Raw genomic sequence first — 16672 nt, forward strand, 5'->3', positions numbered from 1 at the left:
ACTGTACACATAGTTTGAATAAACAAAAACCTTAAAGAAGGAATATATCCTCGTAGGTTTTTAAAAAGCTACTTTTATTGCACGCTTTCTATTTTTTTTCTTTCTTTTAAAGTTTACGAATTTCAGCAAGTTGGGAATCGATAACTTGAGTAATTTTAGAATCTAAATCTTTTTGTTGTGCCTTGTAAGCTTTCTCGAACCGTTCCATTCTACTTTCAAAGCATGAAGTTTTCTTGTCAACCTTTGCTATTTTAGATAAAGCTTTAACCGCTAACAGTAGCTTGTTTTGACGAATGTACACTTCGAATCCTAAAGCGTTGACCTCTGCTGACTCAGGAGCCAAAAGTTCCAATGGTTTGATAAATCTGAGAGCTTCCTCCAAGGGCTTCTCTGTATTGACATACTTTTCGCCATCAGGATCAGAATCAGTCACTTTTTTATCTGTCTTTGCCTTGGCAGCCTCTTCCTTTAATTTTTCTATACATACATGTTATAACACGTATTCATATTTTGTATATTTTCTACTTGCCTTTTTTAGCTTCAGCGTCTTGTTGTGCCTTCAAGGCAGCCCTGCGTGCTTTATTTCTAGCCTTTTTCTTTTCAGCCTCTGTCATGTTGGACTCGTCAATTTCTTGTTCCGCAGTCTTTGGCTTGTCAGCCAGAGCCAAATAAGCATCAACTGCACCCTTGGCAGCCTTGAGATAGAAAGGATTCAACTTGTTTTTATCCTCCCATTTCAAAGCATTAACATAAGCGCGAAGTGTCAGTTTACGAAGACAGTAGCTGTGAAAATCAAATTGATCGTCATAATAGTCTGTGTAGATTTTTTCAATAGAGTGGAATCGCTTTAAAGCTTTGCCGTATTCCTTTTTACGGAGATAGGCATGACCTTCCTCAACCATGAACCATTGACATTGCATATCGGTCAAGTCTTGTACAGGCTCAACGTCCTTACGTGTGAACAGCTTCAAGATCTTTTCGGCTTCTTCGATTCTACCAGCTCGCATCATGTATTTAGCGCACTTGGAGTTGATAAAGCGATCCTGAAGATCTAATTCACGAGCTTCGTTCATCACTTCAGCAGCTTCCTCGACCTTTCCAGAATGTTTCAAGATTCTGCCCTTGGTCATGTAAAGTTCGACTACGGTGGGTGTATGTGCAATAGCCTTGTTGATTGTCTCGAGAGCCTTTTCATACTGACGGTGGTAATCATAGTGCTTGGCAAGATAATACCAACACCATAACAAGGCGGTTGGTGGTTCTTTATCTATACAACAGCTTTTTAGAAGAAGAGAACCCACACTTTTCTTTGCTTTCAATACCTGTGCTTGTGCCAAATGTTCCGTTCTTTTCCAATGAAACACTGTATCCAACAACAAGATCCTCAATGACGCGTTGCTTTTCAGCATTAGCATAATATCTTCTCATGGATGCAAATAAAGAAGGGATGCCTTTTCTCAATCCATTTTGAAGTGTAGCTTCAGCTTTGACATTAAAAGACTCTCCTTCAGCGTATTCCAGGATTAACTGTTCGATTGCCTTCGAGCGAGGATATTGAGTGAAAAGCTCGGCGAGAATGTCATTTTTACTAGCTATAGTTTTTGTTTAGAGAAATCATATGAACCCATTTGCCTCCTTTTACCTTTGTCTGCAGCCTTTAGTGATAAAATACTGGTCACGTAACTGATGTTGTGAGGGTTCTCGTCCAACAACAATCGATAGGCCATTTCGGCTTCTTCCTTTTTATCCAACTTGAGCAAGTACAAGGCGTGCTTTTCCTTCCACGATCTCTTGTCAGTCACCTTGGGTTCTATCTGTAAGAGGTGATCAAGAGCAGCCTGATAATTTCCTGTTTCTTCCAACAAGGTGTTTTGGTACATTGCCAACTCAGATTTTTCAAAATCGGTCGTAATACCCTAACATATGAAACTTGGTGAGTTCCTTTTTACAAAACAAAAAAAGTGGACACTTACGGGAATCTTTGTTTCTTCAAATGTTTCTAAGACCTTGACAGCCTTTTCTGGTTTGTTGACAAGCTGGTAAGCAATAGCTAAACCAAGCCAGTATGGAGGGTTTTGGGGTTTGGATTCTAAAAGTTTTGTACGAGTTTCCTATGTCAAATGAGTATCTACTGCTGATTTAATCAGAATATTACTTACAACAAGTGCATCATAGTGACGCATCTGTGTTTGAAGAATAGCAAAATCGCGAAGAATGTTGGGATCATTCTTGTTGTACTTTAAAGCATTCGCATAACATTTGGCTGCTTCTTCATAATTTTTGTCAGCTCGATATAATAAACCATATACGTGCCAGCCTAATAAACAGGAATGAGTGGTGTGAGTGTGAGTGCATGTTTTAGAAAGTTACAGATATGAGACGTCAAATCTTTAAGAAGGCCCTTTTTGACATATTCATAGCCTTCTTCTTTCTTTTCAAGGTTATTCAAAAATAAGCCTTTCATGGCCAGGGTTTCTACATGCGTGTGTCAAGAGATTTGTATATTTTTGTTAAAATGTCCTTACCACCGTGGTCAGGATATTTCTTGAGAATAGATTCAGCCAACTTTAAACCTTTCTTATATTGACGAAGCTCATAATTTTTCTATATTGAAATATATGAATAAACATATAAACACGTGTGTAGTTTATATTTACCAAAAGATTTCTAAATGAGGCTGCTTCTTTAGGAGGAAGTTCCCTCTTACTATTAGCTGCCATAGTGTCGTGTATAAAAAACAGAAGAAAAAAAAAAGAAGAAAAAAAAAAGTATAGGCATGTCAAGTTCAATAGGCTGCAAGTCACGACACATTGAGTGTAGATTATCACAAAAAGAATAAAAAACAGTAGTTTATTATTAAAAGACTATTTTCTCATTCTCTTCTTGAATCTGGCAACTGCTTGCTCGTCTGTTGCCATTAATCTTTGATTTAGTCTAGGTCTAAACTCATGATGTATCTGCTTTTCAAAGTTAGCAGGAACAAAAGCTATAAAAAAGGGGTTGAGTAAATATAATCAATAAAAAAGGATCTCTCACTTACGTTCTTCGTCCTTCTTTTCTTGTTCTAATTTTTGAGTTTCATCAATTAGCCTACGTTTTGCCTTTTCAGTCTCTTCAATATTCTGTAAGCGGGTACTATAGAAGGAGTTATTAATGTATTCTCTTTATATGCATATATATATATCAGCACTTACTCAATGCCGAGGTCCACTTCAGGGATAGCAGTTAGCATTTGAGAAGACAGTTGTACATTGCCCTCACTTTCTGTCACCTTTTGTTCACCTTTTAGTCGATCTGGAATACGATATAATTCCTCATAAATATCATGAAATCCCTTTTTCTTTTCATCATCATCTTCTTCATCGTCTTCTGGTGTATATCCTCTTCTTTTTTTCATTTCAGTCTCTATATACTCCATCCTAATGTTTGGTTACTCTAATGAACTTATAATACTTGATTGTACTTACATGTGTTTATCAACATCAAGTGTATTTGTTTGTGTTGTAAATGAGTCAAGTTTTAGTTTTTTACTTGTGCTAAACTCATCATCTTCTAGTTTTGATTTGGGTTCAGCTGTAACATTCCATCCTTCTTGCTGCTTTTTCTTTCTAATCTTTTTCTCAAGTCCTTTTGATAATTTTTCTGCATCAATCCCAGCTTGTTTACGACGTAGCTTGCGTATTTCATGGAACTCTTCAATAGTAGCACTAGGGGAAATGATGAGCTTTTTGTTTAATGTATTTTTTTACTATACAATCTACCTCACGTCATCAGTGTTAGTTTCTACTGCTTTTACCTCGATTTGACTGTCTTCATCAATCTTCTTCTTTCTATAGTTCTTTTGTTTCTTAATAATATCCATGTTTATGTCTATAAAATCTTACTCTTCCTTTTAACAATTTCGAAAGAGAACCAGAAGAAAAAAAAGGACAGTGCTTAGAACATGAATTAACCAATCAAATTGCTGAACTTGACAAATAAAAAAAAAGAACATGTTGACTAAAGGTTCAAACCTTGCAACTTACAATATTCACACACACATATTTATAAACTTATACATTAAGCATAAATCATATTTCCTTGTATAACTGTGAAAAGTATCTATTGTCAGTACTTTCTTTTTTTTATTTACAATGCAAAACAGTATTAATAAACAAGCTTTTCATCCTAAAGATTATATAATGGTTAATATAGTCTCTTTCTATAACACCAAAAAAAAACTAAGAAATGACTTACCAAGTCCTTTGCTTGAGCATAGCATTCATCATATAATTCCTTGTAATCTTCTGCTGCCTTTGTATCTTTATTTTTACCACCCAAAACGATCATAGTGACAGAAGTAGGACGCTTTGTTGAACTAGCTTCACCTAATTGCTCCTTGGAGGGCACAAAGATGTAAGGTACATTGTTATCTTCACAGAGAACAGGCATATGTGAGATAACGTCCAAAGGAGAAATATCACCAGCAATGACAACAAGACCCTTTTCTCCTTTACGAAGAGCTTTTGCAACTTCTTTAACACCACGACGAACATGCTTTACTTTGCTAGCTATATATATATAATTTGAGTTGTATAATCATTAGATTTTATGAGTAAAATCTTACCCTTCTTGACAGTCTTGAAAACTTTCTTGGCTAATTTATCATCGGCTAAAGGGTGAGCGATGGGTGATTGGAAGCGAAGAACTTCAGAGCTTTCAGACTTCTTGGACTTCTTTTCTTTCTTAGATTCCTTAGGCATATTATCTGTAGTGTTTTAATAAAAAACAACGAAATAGTTTTATTGACTATAAAAGAATAGGAGGAAAAAAATAGAGGTATATGTGACTGCTCTTAAGCCACTTTTAAAAGTTACCGCAAATGGTCAGTTCACGCATTTGTTGCAGGACTTCATCAATGCGTCTATCGCCACCCTCGACTTCAGCAGGTATCGAACCTCTCATGCCTTCCAATTGCTCATATCCAGTCTGAGCAAATCGAAGCTCAGTCTTGACGAGGGCTTCAAAAACAGGGTCCAAGTAGGGTACACGAAGGTCGACAAGTTTGGGCAAGTCATTGATAAGAATAGTATTTAAATTTTCATAAAGTTCTCTTGCCATATTAGCCTCCTGTTCAGCTCTTGGCAAGCGAGAAGGGTCCTCACTAGGTTTATCAATAAGCTTTCTGACCTTTGAACGTTGAGCATCATAATCCAATAATTTCTTATTACGGCGTTTGATAGCTTCGTTCACTTCTGGGAAATAAGAAACGTATCTTGCTAATGGTTCAATCACTGTCTTTTGATAAGCAGGGTCCTAATGAAATATATAAGTATATCATCATTGTGTGATATTCTATATATTACCAAGTTATCCTTGGCTTCCTTTTCAATAGTCTCCAATGCTCTCTTATACTCAGCAAAGACTGGATTAGAAAATGCACTGTCTCCGTAAATCTTTTCGATGATTTGAAGTAAACGTGTTTGTGAGGCAATAATGGCTAAACTTCATGTTAGGGGCATTCCCTCTTTTATATATTTCCTTCTCCTACCTCTTGTTGAGTCAATGTATTGTTTTGCATGCTTTGATAATTTATCAGATTTCTTTTCTAGTCTATTTATTATGAATACATTGTATTTTATTATTGTTTTATTTCTTACGCTTTAAATCTTTCAAGTTCTTCTTCATATTCATTGTCAAACGTCTTGTCTGTTCCTCCAGTACGTTGCTTTATCTATAGTCTCCCTTATTTAGGACAAGTTTCTTTTGTTATAATTATTTTCTTACTGTTGTGCCTGCTCTGTTCAAGTTCTTTTTGATTCCAGAACTAAAAAGAATAAGTAAGAAGCTATAGCTTGTAGATTGAACAAATAATTACAGAAATGCCATTGTTTATTAATTAAATATAAAAGAGAAAAATATATAAAATAAAGCCAAGAAACCGACGCCTTATGTGTTGCGTCATTATTTAAAAAAGGCAAGTGTGACAAATTTACTTTTTTATTTACAAATCAGCGATATGAACCACTTGCTTACCAAAGTTTCTACCATACAAGACATCACAAAGAGCCTCTGGAGTCTTGTCAATACCTTCTGCGATATCTTCTCGGTACTTGACTTTACCGCTCAACAGTAAAGAGGTAACATCCTTGAGAAACTGTTCTTCAAAGTCCATATGGTCCATGATGATAAAGCCTTGCACCGTGATTCGCTTAGCCACGATATTCATGAGATTATAGATCGGATCAGGCTTTTCACGGTTATATTGAGAAATCATACCACAGGCAATAATTCGAGCATAGTTATTGGCATGTTTCAAGACAGCGTCGAGCATTTCACCACCCACGTTTTCATAGTAGATGTCAATACCATTTGGGCAATACTTGGCCAAATTATCGTAAATGGAGCCATTCTTATAGTTAAAGGCACAATCAAAGCCCAAGGATTTCAAGTATTCGACCTTTTCATCACTACCTGCTGAACCAACCACGTAGAGGCCCAAAGCCTTGCCGAATTGGCCTACCAATTGACCAACAGCACCTGCAGCAGCCGAGACGTAGAGTGTTTCGCCTTTCTTGGGTTTACCAATTTCATGCAATCTACAGATCAATTAATGTTAATATTCTGTCTATTTTTTATATTACTTTAAACGTTACCCATAATAAGCTGTCATACCAGGCATACCTAAGACACCAACATAATGTCTAATAGGGAGACCATTTTCCTTGGGATCATTACGAACGACATATGAATTCTTGGCATATTCTGCATTGACAAGCGAATACTCTTCAAAAAGGCCACGAGCTGTACGACCGTATACAAGGTCATCCACTTTGTAATCAGGATGGTTAGATCGAATGACAACACCCATCGTGTCACCTGTCATCGGCTTGTTCAAGTCAAAGGCAGGCGCGTAAGATTGGATAGAAGGATCTCTCATACGGCCACGCATGTACGGATCAACGGAAAAGACGAGGTTCTTGATTATAAATGTACCCTTGGGAAGTTCTTGATCGAGGTCAATGGTTGATTCCTTGACTTGCATGTGTTCGCCTGGTTGAGGGTAACCTGTAGGGATCTTTGTGAAGATGACTTGCTTATTAGAGACCATGAAGAAGAATTCGATGAAGAGATAAAAAGAAGATAAAAGAAAGTGAGCTTTTATAGTTTATAGAAAGCAATCGAAATGACAATCTGAATCTAAAAAAATTACAAAGCATGAAATAGCCTATAATGATTATTAATTACACGACTATGAAGTAAAAAAAAATGACGTCTCGGAGAATCAAGGCTGACGAGTGATCAAAAAGAGGGTTGATTCATGTGGATTCAATTAGGTATAAAAAGACGATTGACATTAGAATCTAACTAGCATCAGAATAATGAATTTTTGTTGCTTTAAAACAAGAAAGAAAAAGAGAGGGCCCTTGTTTACCATTGTTGTACATTTGATAAACATGCACATATGTACATGTGGGGATCAAGTGTCACCCTTCTATAAAGAAGCAGTAGAAAGCGCGCGCGCGTATATGCACTTATCAAGTTACACTTCTTTACAATGTAAACGCTTTGCTCTTACTAATCTTTGAATTAATAATCAGGCTTAAATAATAGACCGAAAAGAAGATGTATCTACATTAAAATCCGCCATTGGTGAATACAGATGTTGATGCAATAAACAAGGTATCACAGTCTTAAAATGGTCAATAAACGATCTGCAAATCTAATTTATTCACGAAACATAATTGGGTATTAAGCACAAGTTTAATATCATTCTCTCTCTCTTTGTTTCGCTCTTTCAAGGGTATTATTATAAAAAACTGGTATAATGGCTGTCACGATATTTATAGAATTAAGGTGCTAAGCTATGCCTTCAATGTTTAACTGAGTAAACAAAGCTGCTAAGCATAATGAATTAATAATGGCTGGTGAACGATCATCAAAACGTATGAGTCTTTTTTTCTTTCTTCATGCATCTCTTGCATATACCTAAACATTCTGATTCTTGAATTCATAAAACAAAGAAGTATGAGCAATACATTGTTTATTTAAGGTTACCCGCCGTACACGTTGATTATAGCCCCCTTTCCCCCTTTTTTTTGCATGAAGCACAACTGTTTGATAGCATCTATTTATTCGGGAATATGAAGGGACCATCATCGTAAGCATGCTATGGCGCAATATAGATGGGATTTTGTTGCTGTGTACCATTTTAGCTGAAGACGCCGTGCTTTCAGGCAGGTTGAGGCTGAAACAGCTGTATTTATTTATTTGTCCTGATCAACAAAATTCTTGAAACATCATAGCTAAATAGGAAATTCTACAATTTTTGGGAATAGTATGCTTAAACAATCTTTTATTTATTAAACCCAGTTGGGCAAGTTCAAAGACTGAATGAAAGAAGTATCTAAAAACATTTCTGGGCTTGATGATAAAAATGTTGTGCTTGAAGAAAGGAACAGAGAAGTGGATCTCAGTAAGGTAAGCTATTGAGAGAACAGTAAGTGAAGTCCATGCCTTTTTGACGGGAAAGAGCCCAGGGAACTCGTTATGATCAATATATCCTTTGTTAGCGAAGAAATTAGCTACAGCCTGCTTGACAGGACCTTTAAGGTAATCGAGAGCATGAAGGATACACAGCTAAATAAAACACTCGCGACGGTCGTCCTGCTCGCTTCGTCCCAGACGTCGTAATCGGGATCACGAAGGTTCGAGGGATTTAAAGGATCGTAATCATCCTGTGGGAATCTTAAATTTCTTTAATTGTGAGCGGAGTTCATTTTTATAATCATTATGAATTAAGAGGGCAACAGGGTGATGATCGGAAAAATGGATGTTGAGGATACGGCGGGTGTTGATATTCAGTTGACGCAGGCGAGAGCATAGTTGATCTATAGGAAGGCGGAAGCGTAGAGGCAGGTATAGGAACATGTACCCATGATTGGCAGAACAGGCACTGAAGGTGCGAGCAGTAGCCATTTGATTAGAAAAGGGTATGGAAGCTTTAAGCTTGATAAGTTTCTGAAAAGGAGAGGAATCAAAATCGGAAGACGGAGGAGGTTTGGGTTGAAACGGGGATTCGGATGCTAGTGAGGGAGATGCCAGCAGAGAGGAGACCAAAGTGGAAGCGGTTTTCTTAGGAGCAGTGGCGTTGAACGCCTGATGACGCTTTACTAAAAACATAATGCAATTGTCTTACGTGTGTAGTGTGAATGCTTTTTATACAAAAGCCGAACTCTTTGATCTTACTGTAGTTTCTGATCCTTCCGAGCAAGATCTAAATATGAGTATAGTCCAACACTACATGCACCAGAAAATAGACCAAATAATGTAAATACGAATGTATCATAATTACATGCAATTGATCAACTGATAACATGAAATTAGCATTTCTTTTTTCTCTTCTTCTTGAAAAGAAACACAAATCAAGCTGGTGAAAAGCCTTGCTGGGTGGCATTATAGGTAATGGGTAGAAGTAGAGCCCGTGATATTAATCTAACTTCTGATGTGTTTTCTGGTGCATGTGTTTCTCTAAATATATGGGGGCCTGTTATTGAAGCTCTTTTCTCGAATTCTTCTATTAAAATCAAAAGGTAAAGACCAAACTTGTATTTTAAAAACGGAGGCATCAGCAGAATAATAATATTACCTGTTTTAGTGGAGACACGGTGTTAGCAAGTACTAGAGGAAACCATAAGATAGATTACCGTTTAGGCATAGTTGTCAACCAGAAATTTGTTAACATTGGAAACATTGAGGTTGGAAGAAAAGCAGCGGCAGCAAAAGCAAAATATGATCACCTAAAATTGTTGTTGGAGGTAAAAACCATCGTTGGAAGGATTATTGGCTCTTTGTTTTATTCATTCACCCTCTTTTTCTGTGTTCTCCTTACAAATTTGTAGTTCGAAAGCGGATTTACTTCAAACTACGCTCAAAATATACTGTCTATCTACACTGTCCAGAACTCTCCCATTTCGAAATGCAATCTCAATCATGTTGCTAACTCCAACTTTCAACAGTCAACCTTCTCATTCTAAATAAGTCAGTGTAAGCCCATTTGAGCTTAAAGTAGTTTCATTATTATTTTTTGTATTTGTTTATTTTTGTATCTCTTTTGTTGTAAATGCTTTGAAAATATAAATTGCCTCGCAGTGTAAAGAACAAACTACATTGCTAAACTTATTTTGATGTTAATTTTGTTGACATGTAAACCACACGATCAAGCAATTGATATAAAGGACTAGTCTACACGCTTATTTCATTAAATATTGTTGATACATTAACAGTTTCCTACAGTCTTTTGTTAATTGTTTCGTTATCTACTTCACCGTTTGACGAAACTACACACAGTATTCACATTAGCGTCCATAAGTTTCTAATATGTAGTCATAGTCAACTCTCTCTCTCTCTCTCTCTGTCAGATATCATAGACAACATATCACAATAAATTAAGCCAACGTTTCTTAAAGAACTACCCTTTTACAAGAGAAAAATACATTTATAGGTTTATTTAAACCATTACCAGTCTCAGTAGCCTTTGAGATATTGGTGGATTCATGGAACGAATAATTTCCCTTATTTGAGCAGCTAACTCATTAGTTTTTACAAACCTTGTTCGAATATGATACAAAAAGTCGTAGGATTGTTCAAGTGCCTGTGTCGTCCAGCCATCTTTCATGTCCATGAGCGTAGTGACCTGTTTGACCATATGCATCAATTCAACCAAGAACTAAAAAAGGGATTAGCACACACATGTATTGAAAATTGCTTTGAATAAACTTACCCCAGCCTCACTGATGTCTAGTTTTTCAATACGATGTAACGCGGGTCCAATCAAGAAGCAGACATAGAGTAGCTGTACATCGGTTAATAGCTTTTCTGAATTACGTAGGGTTTGGAAGTACTCCAAAAAGATACCAAAGATATCCAGACTTGAATAATGCACCATACTGTGAAATAATGTTAGAAAGCTATTCGGCGCATTTGTGCTGTAGTTATGTAAATTAAACGTGTAGTCGTTAAATATATAAGGAAATATCATCGCTTTTCCCACTCGAGCACTCATCGAATCTTTCAAGACAGGTGTCGTCGTCAGATCAGGAAGACTCTGAGTCATGGTATATTTTCCGTTCACACTTTTAGGTATTCCGCATCGAATCTATTATTCATTAGAGATAACGTCACTCTATTTCTGTTTCTTATACACTACCAATCGACATGGCTCAGATACTGCCAGCAAATAAGGATCAGTCAATATCAAGTCATTCAGTTCTTTAAACATGGGATGGATAAAGTCTTGTGGAGGTAGTAACGGTATGAGTAGACCAATAGCATGGATCGTCAATGCAGATACACCCACATGATGTGATTCTCTTAGCAGTGCCAAGTCCAAGAAGTACTTTATAATCGTTGACGGAGCTGTCGTGGTCAGCATGGTCTCCAAGGTGGCAATGACAATACCTTCTATGGCTGGACTGCCAATTTCTCGAAAATGACGTTCGGGTAAGTCTGGGTTGGCTCTAGGAGCACATGTTTGAGGGTTTATGCCTAAGTATATATGATTAGGATCTATCATTTCTGTCTTTTTTTTCTTCTTGTCTTGTACTTTTAGCAAGCTTATAAATAACCCTTTCAAAGTATCCAGCATCAAACAAGCTACCATCATCATCTTCATTTTGAGCATAGGCTACCGCTTCAGGCGCAATATTGTACTGATCAAAATCTAGAACAGAATATGAATCAATGTGCCAAGAGATAAAAAAAGTCTATTCATCATATAAATACATACCTATCAGCCTCAAAATTCGTTTACGAACAGAGAGATTCATCAATGTGGGTGATGCATGATAGTACAGGAAAAAGTTGGCCACAAATGATAATGGACACTGATGATATTTGAACAAATGACCATGTTTATCTAATATGTCGATCAATAGCTCTGTCTGGCCATACTCCACCAATCGCATCAGAATGTTTTCTAGGGAAACAACAAAGTCACTGATGACATTGCCAAAATAGATAGGTAGCTTGACCTGCAATGGTGGTGAAAGGTCGACTCTAGGCTCAAACTGTTGCATAGCAAACGCCTCAAACTCACTGTACTCGGGAAACTCTCGTAAGTAAGCCATGAGTTTTTCTTGAAAGTCTTCCTCTGTCCATGGACGACAGCTGAAGCCGAGAGAATCCCATTTGTGTACGCGTTTAACGAGTTCTGAAGATTCAAGGAGTAAGTAACGAAGAACGGTCATGGCCTTAGTCGTCCTTTCGGGCGTACCGCTGCCCTTGGCCAGTGCAAAAAGGACGTGATTGAAATTGACCCACTGATATTTCCAGATGAATGCATCCAAAAGAACAGATATCTAAAGGAAAGCATATAAGAAACACAAAAATCAGAAAGGGTGCTTAAAACGAACTTACGGATGATTGAGCATTGGATGGATATTCTACACTTAGTATAAAGTCCATCAGATCAATTGTGTTTGTTGCCATTTTAGAAGGAGGTATCAGCAGCAGTAATTTACGTACAGATTGCATATGGAAGCATTCTGCCGTAGAGCGAGTAATGGCTATGACCCACATGATGCACAGTAAACTAGATTGATTTTCTGCACTTGAGAAATACTGAATGGCCATTCTTTCTGCCTCTGGAGACCCTTGAAGCAGGTAGGTCGTCAGTGCCTTGTTATTAGACACGATTTGTTGCACTTTGGCTGCTGTTACGCTCGGTCTTGGTATTTGGTTGCTAGGCGACTCATAAAAGGCTCGAACAACAGGAGGGAAATGTTCTAGAGCTGCTGAAGACCAGTCAAGCGAATGCTCGTATAGATTAGATAGCACACGATGAATCTGCTCTGTCTTGATATCCGCCTGTCCTCTTGTCTTGATCAGACGACTGATGGTACACACAGTCAATCGAGCCAGCATCTCGGATTCTCCAAACCAGATCGTTTTTTCTCTATGTGGATCGTCTAATGAACGGAGGAGCTTTACATCCATTTGCATATTCTGTCATTGCTTTTAGTGTACATGTCACAGATTAAACATCTACTTACTATAATATTCACAGTAAACGATTCGAGTGACTGATAACACTGCCTGCTTTCAAGAAACGATATAGAGTATCGAATATAGTGAAGTAATCCAGAAGAAAGTGGAGAGTATTTTAAAAACCGTATGAACCTGTAATTCATAAGCTGAAGTATGGTCTGTAGCCAGCGCATTGTCTGGTCAGGTAATTGTGTTGGCAAAGATTCACTTTCACCAGTACGTTTCATTTTTATCATCTTGTCACAACGTCTCAGTTTGTCAAAGATCTCTTTTACCATCAATTCAGCTCTATGTAAGATAAGTATCTCTTGGGGGAGGCGATAATAATGACTTCACTTACGAACACGGTGCGCTATACAATAGCTTGTACACGACGTCAAGCACATTAGGTGGAACGCAGGCGACAGGTGAAGCAGTGGATTGGTATCGTGGACCTAGTTCGCTATCCAACATCATCTTGTATATAACTTGTAGTAGCCTAATAAAAAGTGTCAAGACAAAAAGAGAAGAGTGATTCGAGCATGATTGATGTCGTTAATCCTACCTATGTTTTGCATTGATACACAGTAAGTCCAATAATTTGTAATTGAGTGTACCGCCTTTGATATAGGTCGTAGATGAGTGCCCGAGTGTATCAACATCGGCTTTGGTGGGCACAAGGTAAACATAGAGTGTATATGGCACCACATCCTGTCTTAGTTGACTTTCCATAGCAATTTTGGTCATCTCTTGCAAATCCAAGTTGCGAAATAGTGTAGAGTTGGTTGGTACATTGCCTATTTGTATGATAAGTATCACACTGTAATATATACACGAACTGATTTACTGTGATAATGATTATTAAAGTACGCTTGAATGTGATAGCAAAGACTAGCATACTGTAGAGAAGCAGTGATCAAGGGATGTCTTTGTTTAATGTTTGTCACATCTTTGATATGTGCCTTTTGGTGATTGATCGCGCACTGAAGGGATAAGTCACGTAAGGTGAACGCATCCTTTGATTCAGTCTGTTCTTCGTTGTATAGCTTAACAAGTTTATCAAAGAGTCTTTCATCATTTTCAAAATCCTTTTGAATCACATTCGTTGACACCTTCTCTATATCTTTTTGTTTTTCTTATAAGCATTCAAAAGAAAGTGTAAATGTAAAGACTTACAAAAGAGCTGCAGTAGCAACCAGACAAGACCATTATCTTTAGCAATGTGGTTCTTTGTGCTTGACGTATAAGGTGTCCCATCCGGCTTATAAACCAGGTCATAAAAGTCTTGTAGGATATCCTCGTAAGAAAAGAACCTATCAATACAAAAAAATATTAAGCATTCGTAGCTTGGCAACTCTTTTAGTTACTTTACTCTCCTGAAACAAAACTATATAGTTGATCAGCTGTTTCCGTCATTAATTCCCAAAGATGAATGTTTTCAGGTATCGCCATCTTGATATCCTCTCCTTTGATATTTGTCAAGGAAGGGTTGAAGGGTTCAAACGCTTATATAATGATTTAATACTACTCTTTTTCTTAATCTTTTTTTTTTTTTTTTTTAAAAAATACCTTTTTCATCCTTATCCTCTGCTCTACCCTTTCGACTATGTTGCTGAATACATCGTATCACGTCTCTTACTTTTGCTACCATAGCTTTTCTAATCTGAGTCGTATCCAAGCCTGTCTGTGTTAGTGACATGGCCAATTGTCGAAACTCGTCCATAGATGCTCGTTGATGTAACATATCCCGAAAGTGTGTTTCAGTGTTTGTTGAGTTGCCTTCTTTTACAAACTCAATCTATTAAGCGAATCAGTTCTTTTTTTTTCTCTTTTTGTTCGAAACAGTCGACAATCTTCTTACCAAATCACCTTCAAACATGTGATAGCTTGTTCTTGTTGTCAGATCGTTATATTCATGACGCCTACTCATTTGTGAAATAAGGGGCCAAGAGGCATCAGGAGGCATCATTAAGAAGGCTAGATGACGACGCCTTTTACCCAATTCGTTGATAAACTTTTCTAGAGTCCAATGTATGCTCTGAGGAAACGTACCACCCAAAAAGTGTCCATAGACGTCTGGTAACTACACATTAGCGTTAATAAAGAAGCGATCAAGTTCCCTTAAATGATATTACTTACTGCTACAATAATATCATAGTGAGACACAACACCGGCACCATCGCCTGATGCACCCAACAGTAAAAGGTTAATCAGTTCCTTCCCTTTGTTAATACAATTGACCTGTGTTGTAGTCAAGTTGGGTGGAAGCGTATTGATTTCTTTCAGAATGTGCTTGATGATATTAATGGCCATCAAAGTAGGTATCCTTTCTAGCAATTTGTGATCCTGCAATATGGATACTGTCATAAAAGATAATGTCATCAACCATATATTGCTGTTCGCAATTGACGGTTGGGGTGATGGAGGATACATTTCGGTTGTTGCAGGTGTTGTACTTAAATGACCATACAATTCAGGAAACTACATTATATTAGACTCCCAGTTGCTATATATGTATATATATATTTTGTTCTATCAATAGCTTACTGAATAAATCACATCATAGAAGGATATCGCGCTCATGTTATTGCTGCTGTTGTTGTTACTAGTAGCCGTAAAATTTTGAATAGATGCATCTATGTCCATATCGTCACTTTCTTTTACAACACTGGGATCTCTGATCAAAAATAAATTCAACAACTCTCTCCCAACTGAAAAGCATTTCTGCTGAATGAGATTCATATTTTTTTCAGGTAAGCTTGTCATCCCTAACAGCACTTGTTTGATGACACCCAATATGACGGGCGTAGTCACTCCAGCATGGAAAAGTGTCTGTTGAGGTACACTTTTGAGGCAAGATAGCATAAACTGTATAATGATGATCCATATAGAATAAACATGCGGTGTATTGGATCGTAAGGATAATGCAAGTGATAAGTCCTTGATGACAGGCCCTAATGGAAAACCACTATTGCTACTATTTGAGGTTGTGATGGGTATCTCTTTCAGAACATGATGTAGAAATGTAATCACACGATATGCCTTTTCTAATGTCAATGGTGGTTCTCTAAGCTTCATGATGATGGCTTTAAGTTGCTCTTCCTATGCACACAAATATTTTTTTTTAATTCTGTGTGTGTATATATAGTATATGCTTATATATGTACTTTACAATGTTTGTGCCTACTTGGCATGTTTTAATAAAGTCGCTTACTATGGATTCATAATCAATGATACTTGAGGTTAATGGAAGCTGAATAAGATCATGATCATATATGCTTTCTTTTGTGTCTGGGTGAAGTAAGTTAAGACGTCTCTTTTTCGTAGGGTTTCTGCATATAGATGTTAGTGTATAGATTCATCTATTAATGATGCCACATACCCATAGGATGCTCTATCTATTCCTTGTCTGTCCTGTAGTGATAATAAGTACATGTTCTCTTCTTTTTCTCCTTTGTTCTTTCTCTGCTTACTGTAGTATTTATATCTTGTAAATCTGAAAATAGACGAGAAAAAACAGTTCGTAGTGCCTCCATTATTTTATTCAATAGCAAATCTTTATAAATAATAGTTTTTGCTAAAGTAAAGAAAGAAGGAAAAAAAAAAAAAAAAGATCCTCTGTTTTCAAATAAACTTTCCAAGGCGCGTTTAGCGGAGTTTATTATTT

General features: G+C 37.0%; 10 protein-coding genes across 10 annotated transcripts; 1 reads left to right on the forward strand and 9 right to left on the reverse strand.

The window, feature by feature from the left end:
• Positions 1–106: 106 nt before the first annotated feature.
• Positions 107–2720, reverse strand: RHIMIDRAFT_239792 (N-terminal acetyltransferase A, auxiliary subunit; the record flags this gene model as incomplete). The annotated part of the gene is made up of 9 exons (XM_023609241.1): positions 107–477; positions 686–1267; positions 1323–1592; positions 1643–1916; positions 1974–2111; positions 2160–2317; positions 2371–2475; positions 2526–2604; positions 2658–2720. The coding sequence occupies 9 exons, from the start codon at positions 2718–2720 to the stop codon at positions 107–109; spliced, it is 2040 nt and encodes a 679-aa protein (XP_023464024.1).
• A 37-nt stretch (positions 2721–2757) lies between these two features.
• Positions 2758–4087, reverse strand: RHIMIDRAFT_260455 (uncharacterized protein). Its single transcript, XM_023611462.1, has 5 exons — positions 3762–4087; positions 3468–3707; positions 3195–3419; positions 3041–3135; positions 2758–2986 (listed from the first exon to the last, which is right to left on the reverse strand). Exons 1-5 carry the CDS (start codon positions 3860–3862, stop codon positions 2865–2867), a joined length of 783 nt encoding a protein of 260 aa, XP_023464025.1. The 5' UTR covers positions 3863–4087; the 3' UTR covers positions 2758–2864.
• A 59-nt stretch (positions 4088–4146) lies between these two features.
• Positions 4147–4742, reverse strand: RHIMIDRAFT_285609 (L30e-like protein; the record flags this gene model as incomplete). Its single annotated transcript, XM_023613296.1, has 3 exons — positions 4147–4167; positions 4237–4550; positions 4607–4742. The coding sequence occupies 3 exons, from the start codon at positions 4740–4742 to the stop codon at positions 4147–4149; spliced, it is 471 nt and encodes a 156-aa protein (XP_023464026.1).
• Positions 4743–4774: 32 nt separating this feature from the next.
• RHIMIDRAFT_37294 (reduced viability upon starvation protein) lies at positions 4775–5930 on the reverse strand. Its single transcript, XM_023615164.1, has 6 exons — positions 5858–5930; positions 5767–5806; positions 5640–5713; positions 5531–5592; positions 5346–5479; positions 4775–5295 (listed from the first exon to the last, which is right to left on the reverse strand). The coding sequence occupies exons 1-6, from the start codon at positions 5866–5868 to the stop codon at positions 4846–4848; spliced, it is 771 nt and encodes a 256-aa protein (XP_023464027.1). The 5' UTR covers positions 5869–5930; the 3' UTR covers positions 4775–4845.
• A 53-nt stretch (positions 5931–5983) lies between these two features.
• On the reverse strand, positions 5984–7090 carry RHIMIDRAFT_205430 (NAD(P)-binding protein; the record flags this gene model as incomplete). Its single annotated transcript, XM_023606826.1, has 2 exons — positions 5984–6578; positions 6636–7090. The coding sequence occupies 2 exons, from the start codon at positions 7088–7090 to the stop codon at positions 5984–5986; spliced, it is 1050 nt and encodes a 349-aa protein (XP_023464028.1).
• Positions 7091–8712: 1622 nt separating this feature from the next.
• RHIMIDRAFT_299113 (uncharacterized protein) lies at positions 8713–9280 on the reverse strand (the record flags this gene model as incomplete). The annotated part of the gene is made up of 1 exon (XM_023614317.1): positions 8713–9280. Exon 1 carries the CDS (start codon positions 9160–9162, stop codon positions 8713–8715), a length of 450 nt encoding a protein of 149 aa, XP_023464029.1. The 5' UTR covers positions 9163–9280.
• A 164-nt stretch (positions 9281–9444) lies between these two features.
• RHIMIDRAFT_293701 (uncharacterized protein) lies at positions 9445–10125 on the forward strand (the record flags this gene model as incomplete). The annotated part of the gene is made up of 3 exons (XM_023614011.1): positions 9445–9572; positions 9638–9797; positions 9882–10125. 3 exons carry the CDS (start codon positions 9445–9447, stop codon positions 10014–10016), a joined length of 423 nt encoding a protein of 140 aa, XP_023464030.1. The 3' UTR covers positions 10017–10125.
• Positions 10126–10255: 130 nt separating this feature from the next.
• RHIMIDRAFT_37389 (uncharacterized protein) lies at positions 10256–11607 on the reverse strand. The gene is made up of 3 exons (XM_023615168.1): positions 11585–11607; positions 11189–11526; positions 10256–11137 (listed from the first exon to the last, which is right to left on the reverse strand). Exons 2-3 carry the CDS (start codon positions 11411–11413, stop codon positions 10721–10723), a joined length of 642 nt encoding a protein of 213 aa, XP_023464031.1. The 5' UTR covers positions 11414–11526; positions 11585–11607; the 3' UTR covers positions 10256–10720.
• On the reverse strand, positions 11092–13564 carry RHIMIDRAFT_37383 (uncharacterized protein). The gene is made up of 6 exons (XM_023615167.1): positions 13367–13564; positions 13032–13314; positions 12397–12984; positions 11768–12338; positions 11189–11701; positions 11092–11137 (listed from the first exon to the last, which is right to left on the reverse strand). The coding sequence occupies exons 1-5, from the start codon at positions 13480–13482 to the stop codon at positions 11541–11543; spliced, it is 1719 nt and encodes a 572-aa protein (XP_023464032.1). The 5' UTR covers positions 13483–13564; the 3' UTR covers positions 11092–11137; positions 11189–11540.
• Positions 13272–16243, reverse strand: RHIMIDRAFT_37375 (uncharacterized protein). The gene is made up of 9 exons (XM_023615166.1): positions 15553–16243; positions 15145–15486; positions 14867–15088; positions 14575–14803; positions 14378–14510; positions 14182–14318; positions 13853–14128; positions 13367–13802; positions 13272–13314 (listed from the first exon to the last, which is right to left on the reverse strand). The coding sequence occupies exons 1-8, from the start codon at positions 16081–16083 to the stop codon at positions 13567–13569; spliced, it is 2106 nt and encodes a 701-aa protein (XP_023464033.1). The 5' UTR covers positions 16084–16243; the 3' UTR covers positions 13272–13314; positions 13367–13566.
• Between the last annotated feature and the right edge of the window lie 429 nt (positions 16244–16672).

Source organism: Rhizopus microsporus (genome assembly GCF_002708625.1).
Source record: "Rhizopus microsporus ATCC 52813 unplaced genomic scaffold scaffold_14, whole genome shotgun sequence".
Lineage (NCBI taxonomy): Eukaryota > Fungi > Mucoromycota > Mucoromycetes > Mucorales > Rhizopodaceae > Rhizopus > Rhizopus microsporus.